General features: G+C 34.8%; 1 protein-coding gene across 1 annotated transcript; it reads right to left on the reverse strand.

Annotated features, from left to right (window-relative positions):
• Positions 1-972: 972 nt before the first annotated feature.
• LOC142841584 (uncharacterized) lies at positions 973-23,236 on the reverse strand. The gene is made up of 5 exons (XM_075958512.1): positions 23,226-23,236; positions 20,224-20,288; positions 18,677-18,777; positions 3,177-4,128; positions 973-1,407 (listed from the first exon to the last, which is right to left on the reverse strand). The coding sequence occupies exons 1-5, from the start codon at positions 23,234-23,236 to the stop codon at positions 1,043-1,045; spliced, it is 1,494 nt and encodes a 497-aa protein (XP_075814627.1). The 3' UTR covers positions 973-1,042.
• Between the last annotated feature and the right edge of the window lie 184 nt (positions 23,237-23,420).

The following is a 23,420-nucleotide window of genomic DNA, read 5'->3' on the forward strand; positions in this document are numbered from 1 at the left end:
CACAAATTTTATATTACACACGAATACAAAGTAATGAGATTATTTTCCAAGTAATTTGTCAGTTATTCTCATAACCTTCTGGTAATATTTTATCTACCTTACAAGATTTGTGAAATAATTATTCCAGAAAGTCATATTTTATATACAAGTAGGGTTCATTAATTTGAATACTGGGCTAATCACCTGGGTCAATGAAATGCTATCTTCATTGCTCTGGGAAGAGCATCCTACTCATTCATCTCATAAAAGTTTTCAAGAATTTTTATCTTCTACCCTGAATCTTCTTATGCAAATGAACAGAGTGGCTTGGAGAGGTAAAAAATTAACTTTCAAACCAAAAACATTGTTTTAGCATGTAATATTTTAGGCATCCTGTGGTGCTGTTATTATTGTCTTACATTATTAGCATTACAACCACATACGATATTTACAGTTCTACAGTTATTTGTCTCCTTGTATTGTTAAGGCTTCCCATAAATATTTACAATTTTGATACGTATATGTAAAAAAACCACAAATAGCCATATTTAAATACTCTTGTTAGTGAACTTTTCCTCAGATTTTTTTTAAAATATTTTAGTGAAGTATTATACTAAAGAAATCGCCTGGATTTTAGCTTTCATTAAATAAATGTCTTGGACATTAAGCTAGACCTATCAAAATAAATGACAAAACCTCTGAGATCATTTTTTTATTTGTCTTTCAAAGTATTCAAGAGGACTTGAAATTACTAGGAGGTATTGTCATTTGAGGATTACTTGATATTTTATTCAATGAAAAAGTCCACATCTGAAACACACTCCTCCAACTAGATTATTCCACATACAATTGATGGCCACATATGGGATAAACTAGCTAGCTACAATCTAGTTTTATCCAGTCTAAAAAATAATTATCACAAGTTTATTAATTACGTTCATTGTGAATTCATAATTTAGATATCCCATTTAGTATTTTGAATTGTCAAGTTTGTATATGTCTGTTTTGATGTTAAGTGTCTTAGTTTGTTTCTTCAATGGACAGCATTGTAAAGTATCATTTTTTATAACTGGTGTTCACCTATCTTTGAGAGCTCAGTGAGTGGAGAAGATACCATACGTCTGGAGGTTCTATCACTATTACCCATGTAAACACCAAAAGCACTGCTCCTGGGAACTCCAGCATTGCCTCTAAGAACTTGAAGATTATCTAAGGGCATTCCAACATTAACAATGGGGATAGTATTGACATCATTCTTGGGGATTCTAACATTGCCTCTGGAGCATGCAGAAGTATCCTCAGGAATTCCAATGTTTTCTCCAATTGCAGAATTTTCAAATCTCGGCTTGATGGGAAGATGTTCTTCAGAATGTGATGAAATTTCTCTTTGCCAGACTCCCTCCACGTTGTATATTTCCTTGATATTTTCTAAAACACAAAGCCAGAAATTTGTAACTGATTAACAGATTGGCTTCAGTTTTGAGAAAAAGCTATAAATAAGAATCAAAGATGTATTTCCAAATTTGATTTCAGTGCAATTACCTCAAAATGACATGGTGATTTTACCACAGTAAGTTTTATTTAGCAATTACACTTTTGGATGTAAAAGATGGACAAAGAAAAAAAGTGAGTAAATGATTCTAAACCAGAAGTTTAGGCTTATTAGAAAGTAGAGGTGGAGAAAGAGGATGAAGAATGGGGGTATGATAGGGAAGAGCTACAGGCTAAAGGACTTTTAGGAACAAAGGTGTAGGTATTTAGTATGAAATTTTATTCCGTTGGTAGTATGAACGCTTAATGTAATTAGGAATTTAGTGTGAACAAGAAATTAGATAAAAGATAACCATAAAAACTGGAAGTACCCAGGAAGGTTGTGTGTGCGTGCATGTGTTTGTGTGTGTAAGCATGCAGGCACTTGTGTGTGCTGTGCAAGTGCACATAGTGGCCATACAACAACCTAGGATGTTATTTACCAGGAGTTGCTCACTTATTTATTTAGGCAGACTTTCTACCCAATAAACTCCAGTTATGGGATAAAAACCACACAGTACTATGTCTCTTTGTTTTTCAACCCGAGTTTTTAAAATAAAACCCAATTCTGTTGCTTACTACGTGCACTCTTTAATGACTCAGCAATGTAGTGTTGCTAATTTGTAGCACTCTTCAGAAGGGTTTTCAATTTGAGAATAAAGTTGAACCAACTTTACATTTCAAAAGATAATATGATCTGAGCTGACTTTAGGTTAGAGTATAATTTCTTCCTTTGATAAATAACTTGTTAGAGGTCTAAATATGTATAGAAAAAGAAATATTACAGAATGGGCCAAGTTGCGATTTCCAGGTAAACTTTGGGTTAGACTTCAGATTTTTCATCAAAATCATCTTCAGGAGTTTGGGGATGCTATTTTTAAAACAATACTTCTAGTTTGCAGACCTTTTATGAAGTTGTAGAATTGGGTTCTAAGAGAAGTTAGACATGAAAATTCCTAATACCATTCAGTAAACACAGGAGAAATTTTGTATATGCTTACATAGATGTAATGATAAAACTAAAATGTTATTTTATAGCCAGTAGCAAATTTCAATCTAGGATTTAATATGTTATAGATATAAATTATGTGAATATTACTTTTAACCAAATATAGATTAAAATATTAATGGTTTATATGCCAATTCATACTTTCTTGTAAGTAGCTCCTCATATACAAGAGGAGATAAAGAAGTTATCTGTTGGGTTTTTAACCAGTTCATTATTAATGCCCATTATCACATCATTCCTTTTTTTATTATCTACTACGTAGTTATTAGACAAGGAGTGTGTTAGTGGACACGTTTTTCTATTCTATGGGTTAAAATTGAATGAGTGAGGACGTTTCATTTTCTCACACCTTTTAAAAGGTGAATTTTTGTTTCTAACTTGAAGTCTTAAGAAGTCTGTATATTCTAGAACACACTCCTGATGATTATTAATTGGTATGTGATTGAATTAACCCAACTTAGCATCAGGATGTAATTACCAAATATGAATATAAGACTTACATTTGCGGAAGAGAAACCAATTCCATCATAAAATGTTTTATGATATAGAAAGGGATAATCTAGGTGGCAAGCTTGAAGATAAACTTACTGGTGAAAATGTACTTATATGAAAAATTATATGTAACTTAAAAAAGTAGTGACAACAAGAAAAATCTTACCTTCTGTTATTAAATTATGGTCAAGTGGGAAGAAGTGAGTTTCTTCTTCATTTAATTTGAATTCAGGTTCATTTAAATACTGGCCTCTGGCTTCACTGTATCCTGGTAAGCTTTGACTGCGCTGCCGCTGGAGCTTAGGACGTTCTGGCAACAAGGGGAAAGGGCCTTGCAAAGGTTGGAAATGTTGATCCTTAGTATGGATGGTTACTTGATTCTCTTCTTCTGATGTTAGTTTGTTGCTACCCGTATTTCGGTTTTCTTCCTTGGGAATAGTTTGGAGAATATGGAGCCCCTCATTGTTTAGTGGTGCCTCTAAGAGCTCTGCCCAGGAACGCCGATAGATGAATCTTTCTCTAAAAGGATACATGCTTCTTGCTACTTCCATATCATCACTTCCTGGGGACTCTGAATTTTCTGGAGATTCCATCCACAGATTTCTTGGGGTTCCTGGGCGACTGTATTCTGAGGATGGTGAACATTTATTTAGTAAAACCTCCAGGTGTACAAACCCAGTGAAGTGCAAAGTTGGAATTTCTGTATCATCTAGCTCCTCCTTTCCAGGCACACCTGCAACAAGTATTGCGGTGCCTTTCCCCCTTTCCTTGGGACTGGCAATTCCTGTAACGTCTAAGCGATGAAATTCTAGGAACCTTGGAAAAATTGGTACTAACTCTATGCGAAGAAGACCTGAAGTTTTTGGTCTTACAAGGGCAATGCTTTCTAACTCCTCAGTTAGTGGTGGGGTGGTAGCTTTTACCACCTGACTTGTAAGCCCCAAGTCCCTCTGATGGATACCTTCACGATTGGGTTGCTGGGAGGCCAAAGTTGAAATCTGTTCATTTTGTTTTCTGGCCCTTTCCTGAATTTCCTCTTTAATAGGACGGAAATAAATGAATTCATCAGAAACATTTTGAGGACGTCTGTATTGGAAGTTTGGATTCACAGAAACAATCTGAAAGAAAATTGAAGTTCATTATGTCAACACTTTGAATAATACTCTTGATTCTGATACATCGTATCTTTTATTGTAAGGACAGGATAACACTATCTTAGACACAGTAGACATAAGTTGATTGCTCCAAATTGAGAAATATGAAGGATTCCCCAAAAGTAGTCTATTTATTTCAGAAACATCTTATTTTAGTCTAGTGTTTCCCAAGTTTATTTCCTAATAACCAATCAAAGACTGTGTTATCCTCTGAGAACATACATTATCTGTGGCCAATCGTTTGGAAGACAATTTATAATTCTTATAACTTCATACTCACTTAAAGGTTCCTAGAAATATATTTAAAATATTTGTTTCTATTTTTGTATGTCTGTCTATGTGCTTGCCATGTATGCATGTGGGCATGTGCATGTACATTATGTATGTGTGTATAAATGTAAGTACACCCATTCCATAGCAGTTGTGTGGACAGAGTAAAACTTTGTATAATCAGTTCTCTCCATCCGTCTTGTTTCTGAGGCACGGTGTCTCTTGTTATTTTGGCTGCTTGGATATGTGCCATAGAAGTGCTAGGGTTACAGATATAAGGTACCACATCTGATATTTTTAAAAATTGAGTTCTGGGGATCAAATTCAGATAATTAGGGCTGTGTGGCAAGAGATTTTACTTGATGAACCAAGTAAATCAAATCTTGAAGGGCCTGCTCCTCTAGGTTGCTAGCTCTGAGAGACAACAAACAAGTTGTCTTTGAGAACTCTGTTAAAATGAAAACTAACCAAGCTACAGTTTATACTTCCAAAAACCTCAGTCTATAAGCCACTATCACTTGGCCAGTCATTTTAGGGACAGGCAGAGATGGCTCACCGGTTAAGAGCACTGCCTGCTTTTTCAAAGGTCCTGACTTCAATTCCCAGCAACCACATGGTGGCTCACAAACATCTGAAATGAGATCTGGTGCCCTCTTGAAGAAGAAACCTGATCATCCATCCTCATCAACTTAGACCATGAAACCCAATATGGACAAGTTCAACAGAACCACCAAATATGGGCTGCCCATAGACAGGACATAAATTTCAAATTCATTTACTGGATAACTAAGAATAGCTTCTATACCTGAGAATCAAGAGTTATTCAAGCTAACCTGTTTGCTTTGCTGCATTATCACTGATTTTGGTGGTTCCCATATTTCCATTATCTTATGTCATAGTATGTCACTTCTCTTGGGATGTGTGAATATAGTGGACTATAGTTTCAATGACTGTCATTTACTGATATGTCTCTTAACTTCACAAAGTATGATGATATGTGAAGAACAAACATACAGAACATTCATATTTGCATATGATAACCACTCTTAAACTGTGTACTTTTATCCTACACCCAACACCAACATGTGATTCTTGAAGATTTTCAAAACCTCCAAAAGAAATCCCAGGACATCAGTAAAAGTAAGAATAAAAGTTCTTCCAATAAGTACAATAAAAAAAGCTGGAAGAAAATATCAAAATTAACTTCCAAAACTTTAGAAAATAGTCAAAAGCTTGGAGTAATTTCTACTCATTTGTTTAACGTGGATGGCTAAGCTTGTTGCATCTTCATTTTCCTTGTTCTATCATCACTGTCTACCTCCAATTTTAGATATGCTTTACAAACCAACAATTGAGAATCATGGTGAAAACCCAGGCTCTAGCAATCACTGAAGGAGATGAAATATAATTCAATCACCTTCACTTACTCATTCTCATGGACTTATTATGAATCGACTTGCTTGTCACATTGTAGTCTAATAAAAAATAAGGAAAAGAAAAACAAACATGCAGACATATACGTGCACACACCCAAGAAAGCTACGGTAAAATTCATCACACTCATTAAGTATTGGTAATGTTTGGTTTGGTCTTTATATCTTTCTCTAACTTTCAACCATACAATATTTGTATAATTTAAATCAAAGAGTGGCACTAAAGTAACTGTATTATATTAAAAACTTCAGACTAATATTTATCAGTTACATGCTGTGTTATTAACTTGAGTATGAGTTTCATTGTTTTCTAATTCTGTGGCATTTATTATTCTATTTTAGTAATTGATAATTATTTAGTATTTGATCATTTTCTTATTTGTTTTGGGAGTGATAATGTGAAGAGATCTTTGTGATGTGATTAGAACAGGCTTTCTCCCAGAATACTTTCATATGATAGTTCCAAAACAATATAAGTGGTTCTATAAAATTGTTACATATTAAACTATATATTGGACAAAAAACTAAAACACAATTTTAGAAGAATTCCATGGTTTACATTTTCATCAATAGTATATAAGAATTTCTCTTTATGCACACGTATCCTCACCAACATTTGTGGCTATTTTTGTTTCTTTATGATAGCCACTCTAATTTGGGTGAGATACAATTTCAACGTTCTTTTAATGTGGATTTTTACTATAGCTCAGAATGTTGAATATTTTAAAATATGTATTAGCTATTTGTGTTTCTTATTTTGGGACCTGCCTATTCAGTTCATTGGCTGATTTACTGATTGGCAGCTCATATATTCTCTTTATATATTAGTTCCTTGTCTGAAAGTGAAGACTTTCTCCCATTTCTATACCATGTCTCTCTACTCTGTTGATAATTTCTTTCACTGCGTAGAAGCTTTTGAAATTTATATAATTGTTAACAGGGGTTTTTGTCCCACCCAGTCCCACAGCCATTCAGTCCGAAAGAAATACACAGAGGTCTACATTAGTTATAAACTGGTTGGCCTAGTAGCTCAGACTTTTTATTAACTCATAACTTATATTAGCCCATAATTCTTGTTTATGTTAGTCACGTGACTTGGTACCTTTTTCATCAAGGCAGTCTCATCTTACTTCTTCTGTGGCTGGGTGACAACTGCACACTGAATATTTCCTCTTCCCAGAATTCTCCAGTTCTCATTGCCCCTCCTATATTTCCTGCCTGGTTGCCCTGCCTATACTTCCTGCCTGGCACTGGCCAATCAGTGTTTTATTAAAATACAATTGACAGGGTACAGACCATTGTCCAACAGCATGTAATCCTATCAATTCTTGGGTCTACTTACTGTACTATTGGGATTTTAGTTAGACAGTTGTTGCCTGTAACTATCGCTCAAGTGTTTTCCTTATGTTTCATATGAGTAGTTCAGTGTTTATGATTTTAAATTAGAATTTTCATCTACTTTGAATTTATGTTTTTTTTTTCCAGGAAGATTTAATCTAATTCTTTTGTAGCTACGTGTGTAGTTTTGTTGGCACCATTCAATAAATAAGCCATAAGTCATTTTTAAGTAATGTTTTGATACCTCTGTCAATAATTAAATGTACATAGCTGTGTGTTTTACTTTGGTGTTCCCTATTATGTTGCATCAGTCTACATAATCTGTTTTTGTGACATTATCACACCGTCTTTGTTACTGTAGTTCTGTAGTGTATTTTGAGTATAAGAAATATTATAATTCTGACTGTGCTTTTTATATTTAGAATTGCTTTGTCTGTGTATGGTGCTTTATGTTTCCATATGAATTCTAAGATTATTTTGTTTTTTTAGTTTTGTAGAGAATATCACTGGAATTTTGATTGGGATTGCATTATATTATTATATCAATTATAATATTAACTATAATATTAATTCTTTCAAACAGGGATGTGAAAAGTTTTTCTACCATATATCTTTCTCAAAAACATTTCAGCATCTTAAAATTTTCTTGTAGAGGTCTTTTCCTTATTCATTAGTTCAATTTTCATTTAGTTTTAGTTTTATTTAATGCCATTATGAAAGGGATGTTTCTCCTAATTTAATTCTCAATGCTTGATAGTGGCATGTATAAAATCTACTGAGTTTTGTATGTTGATTGTGTGTCCTGTAACACTATTAATAGTGTTTACCAAATCTAAAATATTATTTTGTAGAGTCTTTGTGTTTTTCAATGGTATTGTGTTTTCTGTAAATGACATCTTCTTTCTTGATATTATCCCCTTGATATCTTTGTGTTGTTTTAATTTCTGTAGCTAAGACTTTAAGCTCTATACTGAGTCAAAATGGAATGAGTAGGCACTTTGAGAGCATTTCAACCAAAATCCAGATTTTCATGTTATAGTATGAACATATTATATTAGCTATAGATTTCTTATATACAGATTTTATGTTGAAATATGTTTCATAGATTTCTAGTTTATTCAGCACTTTTATCATGAAGTCACATTGAACTTTCTCAAATGTCTCTTTTCTATCAAGATCTTATAATTTCTAAATTTTAATCCATTAATATGCTGCGTTACATCTGTTGACTTGTTTATTTTGCATTCTTGGGTAAAATTAACTTGGTAAAGATGTATGATCTTCTTAATTCGATTTTGAAACAAATTTATAGTATTTTCGAGAATTTCCATCAGATTATTTTGTAACAACTCCTTCTCATCTCTAAATTAATTAATTATTCTTGGTTTTTTGAGAAAGGGTTTCTCTGTGTATCAGTCCTAACTGTTCTGGAACTAGCTCTTTTACACCAGGCTGTCCTCAAACTCACAGAGATCTGCCGCCCTTTGCCTCCCAAGTGCTGGGATTAAAGGCGTGCACCACCATTTCCCGACTCACGTCTAATTTTATTAATTTGAGCTTTTCTTCATGTCTTTGGGTTTGTTTGCTAATCTTGTTGATCTTTCCAAAGAGCCAACTCTGTTTATGTCTGTATTAATTTCTGCCATGATCTTCATTATTCCTTGCCATTCTTTGCAATTGCTTAACTTTATTTTTCTAGAGCTCTCTTGAGTTGCATCACTATGTCATTTATTTGAGATCTTGAGCTCTCTTTAATTCCTTTTAAATATGAGCACCTATTCTAAAAATTCTTCTTAGGACTGTCTCGGTAGTGCCTGGCGTCATATTAGGCTGGGCTCTCATTTTCATTTTATTCAATAGTTTTAAACTCCCCTTTAATTTCTTCTGCAGTGTATTGTTTTGTTCCCTAGTATTTTGTAATTTCTGAGGTTAATCTTGTTATTTATTTGAATTTTGATTCTGTTATGGTTTCATGAGAGGGAAGGGACTATTTTATTCTTTTTTTTCATTTGTTATGGCTTTTTTGCCGCCTATAAGTTATATATTATATATATACACACACGTATACATATATATATATATATATATATATATATATATATATATACACACACACACATATATGGTTTTAGAAAAGTTTCTATGCACTGCTGATAAAATGCATATTTTCTTATGTTGGTGTTTTCTCTAATGACTTAATTCTAAACCCATAGATCAGTATATCAGTCTTCATCAGAGAAGCTTCTCCTTGCATGCAATGGAAATTAATACAAAGATTCTAAACTGGTCAATGTCCAGAGAATAACAGAGTGGCATGCTCAAGCATAAGTGGGTTTTGACCCTCCTTCCAAGGCTCAGTAATCTTTGAGAAAGAAGGAAAAGAAATATTGTAAGAGCCAGAAGTGGTGGATAACATCAAATTAACTGTGTTTCCCAGATAGTAATGAACAGTTTATATATATTCACTAAAATTGTGACAGCATGCACAAAATCTGCCCAAACTCCAGACAGGCATAGAGGGTATAAGGTAAGCAAGAAATCCCACCATTAACTGAGGAACTTTTGACATTTGATAGTTTCTGGGAAAGAAAGAGACTCCCTGGGCAAAACTGGACTCAATGGGGAAAAGAACAACATCAACTTAATTTTAATTTTTCTCTTTTTTACTCTACAGCTCCCGTGTGTGTGTGTGTGTGTGTGTGTGTGTGTGTCTGTCTGTCTGTCTGTCTGTCTGTCTGTCTATCTATCTATCTATCTATCTATCTATCTATCTATCTATCTATCTATCCATGCTATGCCTTTGATTGTGTTTGTATGGGATTCCTGAGTGTGTGAACAAGTGGGTCTCTGCCCCATATCTGTTTTTTTGTGTTTTTTTCTTATTTTATTTTATTATTATCACTTAGATACCTGTTTGTTTTGTAATGAGAGACAGAAAGAGGGTAGATCTGGAAGGGAGGCGAAGTGAGGAGGAACTGAGAGTAGAGAGAGGGGAGAAACATAACCAGGATATATTGAATAAAAATCTATTTCCATAGATATCAATGAGGTCCTATCCAAACCAATCTCTTCCTCAAATAACTTCATTTTATCAATCAAAATGATAAAATAAACCTGGAATTTTATATGTATGTGTGTATGTATGTATGTATGTATGTTTGCTGAAAAGTGGGATTGCGATTTTTGGTGAAGATTTAAAAAACGAGAAATCTTAATGTTGTGTACAAGTAGATAGTAGTGAGGGGAAGGTAGTCATAGGGGAAATTGGGAGGTTTAATATGATCAAAATATATCATATGAAAGCCTTTATGTATTTAATAAAATACTGTTAAAATACTTAGACATGAGTCTAATATAATGTTCCTAACAAAAACTTTAAAATAATTAGAGCTGTTTTTAAACTATAAGAGCTTTTAAAAATGAGTATGAATATTCATAAGGAAATATTTACATTTTTAGTGAATATCTTATAGGGATTATTACAGAAAAGAGGGAATCCTAAATTTGTGTGTGAGCACAGACTCATCTACATAAAACTTTTAAAGCAGATTAAATCTGAAGCAATAACTGATACAAATAAGGAATTACATACAACAAAATAAAACCTTTTATGAAAAAAGAATGTAGATAACTATCAAACCCAGTCCATCTATGTGGTATTTATCTCAAAAGATTTTTTGCCGATTTTTGGTTTGGAAGATCAATCTAGGTGTGATAGCTGGATTTGGAAATCCCTCACTAGTATTATTTCAGAACCTATATGGTGTTTATGTCTATTGATATTTTAATGAAATGGGGCCTCTGAGGCTCAGTGCATAAACATTTATGGTAATTATAACTTTTGTGTTTGAAGTCTATATTATCAGATATAAAATAGTTATTACATTTGTTTGTTAGACTGATTTCCAACCACAGATTTTTAGTTTTCCTCTTTCTGTGAAATTTTTTCGAGAGAACAGTTAGTCTAAACTTATTTTTTAATCCATTTAGTTGGTGAATTAAGGACATTTGAATTCAAAATTATTGTTGAGAAGAGTTTGCTATTATAAATGCTTTTTTGACTGTTCTAGTTGGTTGGGTTATTAGTAGTTTTTTTCCATCCTTTTCTGGTAGCATTGGCTGTTTGCTAATTTGCTGTTCTGTACATGATCAATTTCTTCCTGGTAATCTTTCATTCATCTATTGCTCTCATGAGCTGTATTAATTTCTTTGTTTGTGGATCATGAATTATCTTAACTTATGCCAGTATTTAAATGTTCTTATTTATCCATCAATTTTAATAACTTTGATAGTTGACAATTATTTATGTTAAGGGCTTGAAATTCATCATTTCATGTTTCTGCCTCATGAGTTGCTTCTTTTCACTTGTAGCTTTAAGTTTTGTGTTTACATTGCACTTTTGACATCTTGATTATGATATTTTGTAGGGAGTTTCTTCTCTGATAACAACTATTTGGGGGTTTAAGATGCTTAATGAACTTAGATATTTGTTTGTGATATTCTCAGATATAGTTCATGGTCTAGGTTGTCTAAAACTGTTGACTTCATATCAGATGCTTCTAGCCTATGGATTCTTAGGATTAGTCTTTAGAACATATGTCAGAATTTTTGGAAGTTTTGGTCACAGTCAATTGTTTTCTCTCCATATGTGTATATATTTATTATTGTCTTGATCTTATCTTCCATCATTAAAATTCATTATTCTCCTCTAATCTTATCTCTTGATGGTGGTTTTGCTGTTGTGATGGTTATTTTGATTGTTAATTTGACTATATCTGGGATTAACTAAAATCCAAGTGGCTGGGTACAACAGTGAAGGGTTTTTCCTAACTAAATCATTTGAAGTGGGTAATCCAACTTTAAGGCAGATCTTTTAAAGTGGGAAGACCCACCTTCAATCTGTGCTATACCTTCTGCTGGCAGCCTATAGAAAAGTCATGAAGGAAGAAAGCACTTACTCTTTGCTTGCTTGCCCTCACTCTTGCTGGCAAGTTCATTCCTTTTCTGGCATTAGAGTCTAATTCTTCTTGATTCCCATAAATATTGAAGACACCCAGCCATGTAGACTGAGCAAATACTAGATTCTTGGACTTTTCATTGGGAGACAGCCATGTTGGACTAGTTGGATCACAGCCTGTAAACTACTCTAATAAATCCCCTTTATACATAAATGCACACACATACATATGTACATATATACATACATACATACACATTCATCCTATTAGTTATGTTCCTCTAGACAAGCTTGTCTAGTACAGCTATGTTTTTTTTTAACAATTTGATTCATTCATTCATTCTTGTGAATTTATATTTGGTTCTTTTTCAGCATTTCAGTTTCTTCACTGAATCCTTCCCTCCCATATCTTATCTTTCTTCTCCAAGTAACTGATTCTTTTGTCTATCTACTGTTAACTTTCTTGTATGTCTTGAATTGATTTCATAAATTTTCCTGTCTAGATTTTGAATTAAGTTCATTATATGTTAATTTGAGTGCCCTGTTTGGTTCTTGTTTCGGTTATTATCAGTTGTACAATTGATAAAATCTAGAATCATCTGAAAAGTTAATCTCTGGGCATGGCTGTGGGTGACTATCTTCACTGGGTTAATTGAAGTGGGAAGACTATCAACTGTTGATGGCCCCATTTCCTAGGACAGGATTTTGGACTGTATAAAAGTGATGATGTGATCTGAGCATATGTATTCATCACTTTCTATTCCTTGATTATATAAACAATGACCAGTTATGTCAAGTTCCTGCTGATATGACTTCCCTTGCACAGTGGACAGTGACCTTTAACTGTGAGCCCAAACAAACCTTTCCTCTAATAAGATGCCTCTGTCAGGGTACTTTTATCACAACAACACCAAGACAGACTATAGGCACCAGGAATGGGGCCATTGCTAACATAGCTGTGGTCTGTAACCCTTTTTAACTAGTTTGTTAGAACAATGTAGAAGGGAACAAAACTTTGGGTTTGAAAAGCCCTTGGAATGATATTAAAAAAGCTTAATGTAAAGGGAGACAAGAATGCAGAGAGAAGTATGACTATTGGAGACCCTGCTCACAAGGGTTTAGAAGAGAATAAAGATTCTTCCAAAATTAGCATAAGACTCATTCACATGATAATTTAAGCAAGTATCTGGTTACTGTCTACTCTCATCCTAAGAAGTTCAGTGAAGATCAGTTTTAATATAATGAATAGATTTGTTTAGCAGAAGAAATTTTAAGCCATGAGACCTTCTGGCTGGCGCAGAAAGCAACTTTTACTGCTAAAGAGATAAGCACCATCAAATAGAAACCTTCTATGATAAACTGAGATGACAGAAAAGGTCCTGAAGACAAAATCCCAACCATCAGAGATTCAATATTATGAATATATAAATTCATTTAAACTGAAGGGGTTCCTTGCTCTTTAAGGGCAACTGCATAAGGAATGGTTTCCCAGGATCACCACATAGAACCTGTGAGCCAAGGGGGCTAGCTTACATGTCACATGGGCAGCAGAACATTGCAACAACATCTACACAGTTTTGATTTTTGCAGGAATTGGGAGACAAAAGATTGAAGGGAACTTGGAATCCTGCTCCACAGTTTCAGAGCACAAATAATGCTAGGCAATGTGTGACCGTGTTGAAATTCCTCCAAGCATTCTCTAAGAAGCCATTGTATGATGCTATGAAGGTGGATCCTAAGTTGCAATAGATACCCCAGAATACTGTAGTTTAAGGACCATGAGATGGATGTCTGCTGAGGAAATCTGGGGGATGGAATGAAACCATCCTAAAAGAGAGGCTTCTTTTGTGCAGGGAGCAGATCTAGATGGGTGGGATTACTTAATCTCTTTTTAATCAAGCCAATTTCATCATAAGCTCCAGATGCTTGCTGTGGCACGATGGGATTTGATGTTTGTCACAATGGGTTTTCTTGTTGTTTGTTTACTTTGTGTAATTGTATATTGGAGGATTGTAATATTCATTTTTATTTTATAGAAGCTTATAAGATTGCTTTGTATTTTAGATGAGATGAGATGTCAATTTTTGACTTTTAAGCCAAACTGAATTGTATTCTGTATTGTGAGATGAATACGGGGTGAACCCAAGAAGAACATGGAGATAAGGGGTATAAGGTTATGATTTAAAACTTATTCTAGATTCCTTTTATTTTATGTGCATGCATGTGTACATTTGCATGCCCATGCAGGCCAGAAGGGAGTATCAAAATCCCTGGAAATGGATTTACAAATAGTTGTGAACCACTAAGTTGCTGGGAACTGAAATGGCTCCTCTGCAAGAGTAACAAGTGTTGTTAACCACCGAGAAATCTCTGCAGTACAGTGAAGGAAGATTATATTCTTTTTTTTGGAACAAAAATAAGCCATTTTTTATTTGATGAAAGGAACTACAAAAACCGTACAGTTACTGGTTGCAATGTACTGGGCATGGCTAGACCTCATCTATTTTCTATATATTGTCCCCTCAGTGTTTTATTTATTTATAGTTTTATTGCTAATGAAACATATTTCTATGTATTTTATATACATTTTGTGTTCTGTCATTCTATTCTATTTAAAAAAACCCTACTTAGTTTCATATTCTTTCCTGTTATACCAGAAAACTGATCTCATCTAGGATGAATCTGTGTGTAGATTGCTGACTTCGTTGTTCTTAGTGTATAAAGTGCTAAAGATACATTAATTACTACAGTAGTGCTTGTTGTTCTTATTGTTCTTTTTTATTCAAGAGAGGGTTTCTCTATAGCTTTGGCGCCTGTCCTGGAACTAGCTCTTGTAGACCAGGCTGGCCTCAAACTCACAGAGAACCACCTGCCTCTGCCTCACAGAGTGCTGGGATTAAAGGCGTGTCCCATAACCACCCAGATGTTATTATTTTGTCTCCTCATAGTAATTATTTTATCCTAAGTTGATTTTACTCTGCTCAATTAATTGTGATTTTATCATTGCTTTTTTTCATAAGATTCATTCAAAAATTGAGATGGGCATGATGGCAGATATCTTTAGTCCCAGCACTCAGGGCAGAGGCAAGCAGATCTCTGAGTTCGAGTCCAGCCTGGACTACAGAGTGAGTTCCAGGACAGTCAGAACTACGCAGAGAAACCCTGCCTCAAAAAATTATAATCTGGCAGTTTCATACATTTTTCTAATGACTGTCTATCATTTTCACCCAATACTCCTGTCTCTTGTCCCCTTCCTTCTCCCTCTAAAGCCTTTCCTCTTCCAAGTCCCTACTCTTGTGCCTTCTTTGTGTGACACACTCATTTTAGAGTGTCTTGCCACTAAGAGTGGGGGATTATTTCCTGAAGCAAGAACACCTTACCAGAGGCTACACCACTGAGGAAAACAGCACCCTTCCCAGGGCATCCATTAAATGCCATTTGAGGTTTAGTTTAAGATAATTTCTGTTCTGACTGTTTGTTTGTTTCATGCTTCTGCTCATTGCAATTTACTTATTCCATCTGGTTGTCAAGTCCAGAATTGAGTTTACAATGTACTTGAGTATTTGCTCCTAGTTGTGACCAATGGGCTTATGAAGCACGAAGGCTTTCGATTGCAAGGGTGGTTTGTCTCAGTTACTCCCAAGTCCTCTTGCCTCTGACTTGTTCTCATCTTCCTGAGGGCCCCAGGCAGGTAGTCATCTGGTATATGATAATGAGTATTAAACACAGATGCTGGAGGTCTTTCCAGATCAAGTCTCCAAGTCTCTGTCCCAGGTTAAGACAGTGGGGTGCAAAGCAGAAAGCTGGAGGCTCCTGGTGGACTGCTCACTGGAGATTAGGATTAAATAACTTTGGAACCCAAATCAGAAAAAGCATTAATGGTTTGTAATATTTTTGCTACATACTGTAGAAGATTATAAATTTGTAAAGTTTTTTTAGAAGGAAGAGAATAAGTGAACAATATGTATGCAGCCTATATAGTTAGAGTTAGAAGTATGTGAAAGCACTGTTCATCCAAATAGATAAGGCTAAGAGCTATTAAGACACGATGCTATTGTGTAAGTTAGGAACATAGCACTAGAGACAGAACAATGAAAAATCACCACTGTAGTTCACACAAGGCAGGCATTTTGTGTCACAGAAAACTAGATGTGTGCAGCTCAGGGTTTCTAAAGTGGTAGGTTTGGGTGTCAGACTGCCTGGAGATAGAACTGTGTGTGATATCTAATATCAGTTTTCAACTTGATGAAATTTATAATCAGCTATCAGGCAGATCTCTGGACTGACCTGTGCGTGAGATGATCTTTACTAGGTTAATTGAAGTGGGAAGGCCCAGTCACTGTGAGTGGCACAAATTCCTGGGTAAGGAGCCTGGGCAGTATAAAAGGAGAGAGTGAGATGGCATAAACATTTATTACTCTCTTCTTGACTGTGAATGCAATTTGTCCAGATGCCTCCAGCCCCTGCTTCTTCGATTTCCCAAATTTGGTGAGTTTTACCTTCAAACTGTGAGCCAGAATAACCATTTTCTCCTTTATATTGCTTTTGCCTGGGTATTTTTTTTAATCACAGCAACAGGAAAAACCATCAAGACAGTTATTGGTCCTTTTGTAAAAAAATGATTTAAATATTGATCCTAGCATTCAGTTATCATATCAGTTAGGTAGGGGTATTGAGAATGCTCGACTTCAGATTCCTTTCCAATACTTCTGCTGTTACCTCCTCAGTCTGGTGTAGCTTGGGGTGTATTGTTCATATCTTTGTGCTGTGCCATTTTCCACATTTTGCCATGGCTTTCCCAAAATTTCATGTATTCTTTGCTAGGTAAGGCCATATTATAGCTGGAGGGAAAGAACATTGCAGATTTCTCAATTGTAGGGTCCCTTACTCCTCATGGTGGACTGGGTTTAGCCGCTGTAGAGCTCTTGCCACTTCCACATAGTATCATGGCCAGTCTGATTCTCAGGGTAATGACAGGGAAGGAAGATTATGGGTGTTAGAAATATTTCAATTTCAGATCCCTCTACCCGTTTTCTGGAAGGTGTCATACATTTGTTGTTCCTCTGGAGTTGAGCCTATTTGGGATGCTAGCAGTATGATGCTGCTTTGCATGGGCCATATTTTTATAACTCAATTACTCCTTTCTTTTTTCTTTCTGTTTTATTTCCTCCCATTTTCCTTCTTTCCTTTATCTCTCCTTCATTTCTTTTTCTCTTTCTGTTTCTTATTGTTGTGAAGAGATACCATGACCATGGCAACTTTTGTAAGAAAAAAATTTAATTGTGGCTGGTTTACAATTTCAGAGCTTTAGTTCAGTGTCATCTTTGTGGGGCAGGGCAGTGTGTGAGCAGACATGGTGCTGAAGAAGGAACTGAGAGTTCTACATCTTGATCTTCAGACACCAGACGTATAGACTTCTGGGAATGATTTACGCATACATGAAAGCTCAAAGCCCGCCTCCATAGTGACACGCTTTCTCCAACAAGATCACACCTACTCCAACAAGTCTACACCTCCTAATAGTGCCATTCTCTATGGGCTAAGTATCCAAACATGAGTCTTTGTGTGTGGGGGCATACCTATTGAAACCACCACACTTTCCTTCCCTTTTTCTTCTCTTTTCCTCTTCTTTTTTCAATCTCTTTCTTTCTTTCCTTGTCCCTTCCCTCCTATCCTTCTGTCTTGTTCCCTCCCTCCCTTTCCCTTCTCCTTCTCTCTCCCTCTTGTTTCAATGTTATCTTCACTAACCTAGAACTCACCATATAGCATAGGCTGGACTTGTGGCAATCCTCCTGCCTCCAACTTCCAAATGCTGAGATTATGGACATGAGCTACTTTATCTAGTTTACTACAGTTATCTTCTAAAGTCTGTGTTATATAGCATCTAAAAATGTGAAGAAAGGGTTCCAGAGACGGTTCAGTGGATAATGGTGCATCCTGCCAACCCTGCTGTCTTAATTTCAGTTCTGGGACTCACAGAGTAGAAATGTTCTCTGACGTTTACACAAGCACTGTGGGGTACACACACACACACACACACACACACACACACACCCTAAATGAAAAACATAGTCATCAAGGAAATAAAAAGAAAGCTACCTGAAGCTATAGACTATTGAGATTCTTTTGTAAACTAATTAAAATAACATTTTTAATAAGAATTTTATTATCTGAAAATTTATTTATTATGCTCAACTTAGTTTGACACCACCCTTACAACAGTCAAAATAAAAACCAGTATGTTCAATGTCCACCCATCAAACCACTGTTAATTACATTAACTAGGACATCAAAGTGAAAGGGGAAACTATCCTAATTTTGTTACTATTCCTCTATGGATTTTTCTATTATTTAGAGGAATTAATATCCCATATTAAGAATTTTATATATAATCTTTGAATTATGACATGAATATACTTTTTTACACTGTTGACTATACTTTTAAGTAATAGAAAGTCTGAGTTTTCCAAATTTAACTGCCATTAATCAATATTGAAACAGCAATATTACTTACTGTAGTTTCTTCTTGGCAGTAGTTACACCAGATCACAGGGAAGTTTCTCTTCAAGGACATAAGACACTTTTCATAAATCATAGCACTCACACGTCTGTATTCTGTAAAAAAATATAGGGTTATGAATATGAAGACTCTATTAACACCAAACTTGGTGATTGGCAAATTTTGTGATATCATTACCTATACATTAGAGTTTGAATAGATGTAATAATACACATCTTAAAATAAACATTTTTTATTTTCTTGTCTTCTATAAATAGCCTATTTAGTGTAGACCTCAGACCACTGTCTTTAACTCATTTTGATATTTTGGTTATATAGCTATTGATTTTGCTGCATCTAGGATTTGTACTATATGCCAATATTGTTTTCTGGGGCTATTTTAAAAAACTGAGCTCAAGTATGCAAATAGTAATGAGTAGTGAGCATAGTATGAAGATCTTGTCCTGTCCCACTCTTCATTATTGAGTACGTGTTGCTTCTGTGTATTGGCAGAATAGTCCCCCCAAAATTAACTACCTTGAATAGCTCTTTAAGCAATTTTATTTTTTATTTACTCCTATTAATGGACTCTGCTTTAAGCATGTAATGCTCAAATTCTTCAACAAAATTTTAATGTAATTAATTATCAGCAAACATTACAATTTAGTAAATCACTTCTAATTGCATTTTGAGAAATATACAAAGAAGTAAAAATATGTATTTTTCCCCTTTAGCCTTTCCCATTTTATTCTTTTTGTTTACTTTCAGATCATATTTCCTGAGGTATTTTTAAAAATTATTGGAACAGTACATGTGACAATATTTTTCAAAGTGATTTTTGTTTCCTTGGTTTCAAGAAAATTATTAATTATTTCACTATGGCTGTAAGTGATCATATTATATTTATTCATTTTGGAGGGAACCAAGAATCTCTAGGTACTGCTTCCCATTCTCAAATTATTTATATAGAAAGAACACAATTATATTTAGTATTACATGAGAGCATAGACATGATTATCTACTATATTCATAATTATGAAATCATTAGTGAACATGTCAGGCATTTTCAATTATGTGCCATTCAGCAAAGAAAGTAATAACGTTGAAAAAGGAAGTTGTACCTATAAAATTCTAATGGATGATATAATATTTACTTTGGTTTTATATGTTACTTTCAGCCAAGTTTTATAATAAAAATATTTTGATACTATTAAATGTTTTTTTAATAAATATTTGAATAGTAATTGTCTTGTATTTGGTGAATACATTATGGTAAAACTTCTGTTAATTTTCAGGCAATATCATGTATGGAAAGCTGTGATAATGATAAATTTATATTTAAACACATTTCTGATTTTTTGGTGGTGTGTATGTAAGGATTCAAGACAGGGTTTCTCTGTGTATCTTTGACTGTCCTGGAACTCAGACCAGGCTGGTCTTGCACTCACAGAGATCCACCTGCCTCTTCCTCCCAAGTTCTGGGATTAAAGGTGTGTGCTACCACCACCTGGCTTATTCATGTATATTAATGGAGTAAGTATTTGGAACTTTGAAATCATTACCTGCATTAGCAGCAGCATCTCCAAATGAAGAACCGAAGGCTAACTCTAACATCTGACAAACCCAACTGAAAAAAAATAAGGGGAGAGGGGAGAAGGCATCAGCTAATGGAACAGTCAATATTATATATGATATGATATTTACAAAAGGTAAGAATTGCTGTTATTTTCATTGAAACATTTTAAAATTCAAAAGGATAAAGCTTTCACATCAAAAGACAATGGTGTCTATAAATATTACCCATTAGGAAGAAGTTTTTTTTAAAAAATATAGTTCCAACTAGAATTAAAACAAAGATCATAATTTGAGGCAAGCATAAAAATCGCAGAAGAAGCATCTCTCATTATGACATAAAAGAAAACTGTATCACTGAAGTTTCAAACCTTCTAAATTATATCAATAAGAAAATAAATTGCTCATGCGAATAATAATATTTATGGCCAAATTTTCTAGATGAATTAGAAGTGGCATGATGTTGTATGAAAATATGAAACTAAGTCACAATTTCTTATTCTAATATACATGACTCATAGTATTAAAGTCATGATAAATACTAGTAACCTAAAAGTATGTAATGACTTGTTAGACAGTATCTGAGCAATTTTTACCAAGCAAAAGTTTTGTCTCTGGATGTCTAAAATAAGATTACTCTTTCTACTAATTTAAATATCATTTTAACTTTTTCTAATTGATTTCATTTAAATTCAGGAATTTGTATGTGAGCACCAAGAGATAAAGAAGTAACCAATTTGGCCTTGGCCAACAATTGGCCCTGATCCAGTACCAGGAGATCCATCTGGAGGGGTAATTGTGTGCCCGACTGGCCAGCTGGACACCCTGGAAACCAAGATCAGGCACCCCCCCAATCCCCTAAACTTTCTGACCACTCAGCAGGGCTTCTACACGGCTACTGGCTTTCTCTACTTATGCCATCTCAGCTCCCCGCCAAGCACTCCTTTCCATCTGTGGGGTCATTAGATCCACCACCACAGCCTACTTCAGGGAGGAGAGGATCTGAGAGCCAACTCTAGTGCTGAGGGGACCTAAGAGAGGGCAGAACAAGAAAAAAACCCCAAGTACACAGTTAGCCACAGCAAAGATAAGACCAAGCAGTCGAGACTTTCCTGACCGCATTTGAAGGAAGAGATAGGCAGGTGCCAATGCAAAAATTCCTCCAACAACCTGAAAAACATGATAACACCAGAATCCAGCGATCTTGCAACAGGAAGGCTTGAAAACCACAATCCAGAAGAAGAAAAAGAAATCAACTTTAAACGTAACATTATGAAAGTGATAGAGAACATTAAACAAGACATGAAAGACTCCTTTAAAGAAATGGATAGAAGACTAACAAGAAGTTAGAAGAAATGAATAAATCCCTCAAAGATACCCAAGAAAATCAAGAAAAAGCAATCAAACAGGTAATGGAAACAGTTCAAGAATTGAAAACTGAAATGGAGGCAATGAAGAAAACACAAACCGAGAGATGGCAGGATATGGAAAATCTGGGTAAACAAACAGAAACTACAGAGACAAGCATAACCAACAGAATACAAGAGACAGAAGAAAGAATTTCAGATGCTGAAGATACTATAGAGGAAATAAACACACTGATCAAAGAAAACAGCAGATCCAGCAAATTCTTAACACAAAACATCCAGGAAATCTGGGACACCATGAAAAGTCCAAACCTAAGAATAATAGGGGTTAAAGAAGGAGAAGAATTAAAGCTCAAAGGCACAGAAAATATATTCAACAAAATTATAGAAGAAAACTTTCCAAACCTAAAGAAGGATATTCCTATGAAGGTACAAGAAGCATAAAGGGCACCGAATAGACTGGATCAAAAAAAAAATCATCCCCTCGCCATATAATAATCAAAACACAAAACATACAGAATAAAGAACGAATATTAGATGCTGCTAAGGAAAAAAGTCAAGTAACATATAAAGGTAAACCTATCAAATTACACCTGACTTCTCTATGGAACCATGAAAGCCAGAAAACCTTGGATAGATGTGCTGCAGACACTAATAGACCATGAATGTAAGCCCAGACTACTATAACCAGCCAAGCTTTCCTTCACCATAGATGGAGAAAACAAAGTATTTCAGGATAAAAAGAAAATTAAACAATACGTAGCCACAAACCAAGCCTTACAGAAAGTACTAGAAGGAAAGCCACAATTAAAGGAAGCCAACAACACCCATAATAATAACATAGACATCTAACAACACTCCACCAGCAAAACTCAATGAAGGGAAACACACAACCTCTACCACCAAAAAAAAAAAAAAACCAAACAAAAAACAAAAAACAAAAAAACAAACCTGGAGTTAACAACCACTAGTCATTAATATCACTTAATATCAATGGACTCAATTCACCTATAAAAAGGTACAGGTTAACAGAATGGATATGAAAACAGGATCCAACATTCTTCTGTTTACAAGAAACACACCTCAACCACAAAGACAGACATTATCTCAGAGTAAAGGGTTGGGAAAATGTCTTTAAATCAAAAGGACCCAAGGAACAAGCGGGCGTGGCTATACTAATATCTAACAAAATTGACTTCAAACTAAAATCAATCAGAAAAGATGGAGATGGACACTTTATACTCATTAACAGGAACAATTCGTCAGGATGAAGTCTCAATCCTTAATATGCCCCTAATATAAAAGCACCCACATATGTAAAAAAAAATTACTAGAACTCAAAGCATACATCAAACCCACCACACTAATAGTAGGAGACTTCAACAATCTTCTCTCACCAATGGACAGGTCAACCAGACAGAAACCTAACAGAGAAATAAGAGAACTAATGGAGGTAATGAATCAAATGGACTTAACAGACATCTATAAAACATTCCACCCAAATAGAAAAGAATATACTTTCTTCTCAGCATCTCATGGAATCCTCACTAAAATTGATCACATACTCGGTAAAAAGGCAAACATCCACAGATACGAGAAAAATTTAGTAACCACCTGTGTCTTACCGGATCGCCATGGAATAAAGTTAGAATTTAAGAACAATTCTACCCCCAGAAAGCCTACAAACTCATGTAAACTGAACAGTCAACTACTGAAACACCCCTGGGTCAGGGAAGAAATAAAGAAAGAAATTAAAGTCTTCCTTGAAATCAATGAAAATAAAGACACAACATACCCAAACCTATGGGAAACTATGAAAG

Source organism: Microtus pennsylvanicus, chromosome X, assembly GCF_037038515.1.
Source record: "Microtus pennsylvanicus isolate mMicPen1 chromosome X, mMicPen1.hap1, whole genome shotgun sequence".
Taxonomy (NCBI): Eukaryota; Metazoa; Chordata; class Mammalia; order Rodentia; family Cricetidae; genus Microtus; species Microtus pennsylvanicus.